Source organism: Herpailurus yagouaroundi, unplaced genomic scaffold (assembly GCF_014898765.1).
Source record: "Herpailurus yagouaroundi ecotype Mexico unplaced genomic scaffold, PumYag 216, whole genome shotgun sequence".
Lineage (NCBI taxonomy): Eukaryota > Metazoa > Chordata > Mammalia > Carnivora > Felidae > Herpailurus > Herpailurus yagouaroundi.
In genome coordinates this window covers 9,905,687-9,907,038 of record NW_024412447.1, presented here as the reverse complement: position 1 = coordinate 9,907,038, position 1,352 = coordinate 9,905,687, and the positions used below count along the sequence as shown (strand labels likewise).

The 1,352-nt window shown below is 63.8% G+C and overlaps 1 protein-coding gene and 1 long non-coding RNA gene across 2 annotated transcripts in view; one reads left to right on the top strand and one right to left on the bottom strand.

Moving 5' to 3' along the window:
* Positions 1 to 737, bottom strand: LOC121017723 (uncharacterized). Its single transcript, XR_005784873.1, has 2 exons — positions 553 to 737; positions 1 to 191 (listed from the first exon to the last, which is right to left on the bottom strand). It is a non-coding gene; the product is annotated as an uncharacterized LOC121017723 (long non-coding RNA).
* A 102-nt stretch (positions 738 to 839) lies between these two features.
* The window catches only part of BAZ1B (bromodomain adjacent to zinc finger domain 1B), a 74,486-nt gene continuing 73,973 nt past the window's right edge, over positions 840 to 1,352 (top strand). The window contains exon 1 of the mRNA XM_040456121.1: positions 840 to 1,295. Coding sequence (XP_040312055.1) covers positions 1,189 to 1,295 — 107 coding nt within the window. The 5' untranslated portion in view covers positions 840 to 1,188. The remainder of the gene's footprint in view (positions 1,296 to 1,352) is intronic.

The window sequence follows — 1,352 nt, the reverse complement described above, 5'->3', positions numbered from 1 at the left end:
TTCGTGCCTCTTGTTTTCTCAGAACAGTCTCTGTCTCATTTTTTGTTTTTCCTCTGAAGCTCCCAGTCCAGAGCCCTCAACTTTGGAGGTGCTGCGAAAGACTATTAGAATTAATGGATGTATCTTTACTAGGTATGTCTTTTAGTATATTTTTCCAAAGAAGCTCCTGTATGATCCTTTCCACCAAGCCCCTAAAAACAAGCATCATACTAGTATCCACATCTCCACCACACTCTCTTCCAGAAGTTAACTTTGGGGTGAGCAAGACTGGGGGCTCAAGCTGTTCTTGAGAACCTTCGCTTGGGTAAGATCCTGGGGCTTATTCCCGCCAACCCCTCCTCTCTTTCCGCCCCACCCGCGCCTCCCCGGGCGTGGCCGAACGCGGCGCCTTTAAGGAGGGGGCGGAGCACGGTGGAAAGACAAAGCCCCTGGCCGCGCGCTCCCCCTCCCCCTCCGGCGCACCACACGGACAGTGGTGCCCGGATGTCGGTGTCGCCGTCGGTGACAGATGGCGCAGTGTCTGTATATGTTAAGGGGCTTCTCTGGTCTGACCTCTTTGAATTCCAGGCCTTTCGGTCCCCCGCTGACCCCCATTTTCAACTCCGCCGCTGGAGGCCCGCAGGCCTGTCACCAGCGCTTACATAACGTGACCTTTCACCTCTTCATACTGCCCTCTGGTGCGCTGCAACCCAACTACGCGGCCCGGAAAGGGGGCGGGACCCAAGCGCAGAGCGGCAGCTCCCGTGAGCCAGTAGACCGTGAGCGCTGATCGGCTCTCCGCCTATTGGAGCATTCGCCACCGGCGCCACAGGGGAGCAAGTTAGTGTGTGCGCTGACCGGGCGGGGGGGAGGAGGGGAATCTCCCGCCATTTTTCAATAATTTCCTCCGGTGCAGCTGAGGAGGAGTCGTGACTGCCGAACGCGGGGACCCGTAGCGAAGGTTGGGCCGGAGGCTGCCGGGCGGCGCAGCGGTGTGCGTGGGAGTTCCGTGTCCCTGCGTCCCGTTGCATGGCCCTCGCGCGGCCGCGCCAGCACTGAGGGAGCCGAGTTCGCGCCGCCCTCTCACCCCTCCCCTCCCCCACCCCACCCCCGGGAGCCAGGCGCTCGCTCCGGGCCGCGGGGCCTAGTGTTGCGCCGCGGGCTCGCCGAGGAGCCGCCGCCTTCCGGGCCGCCGCCGCCGCCGCCGCGATGGCGCCGCTCCTGGGCCGCAAGCCCTTCCCGCTGGTGAAGCCGCTTCCCGGCGAGGAGCCGCTCTTCACCATCGCGCACACTCAGGAGGCTTTCCGCACCCGGGAGTATCCTTTCCAGCCTGGCCGCCAGGCCGCCCGCGGGGTGGGGCGGGGTGGGCCGGG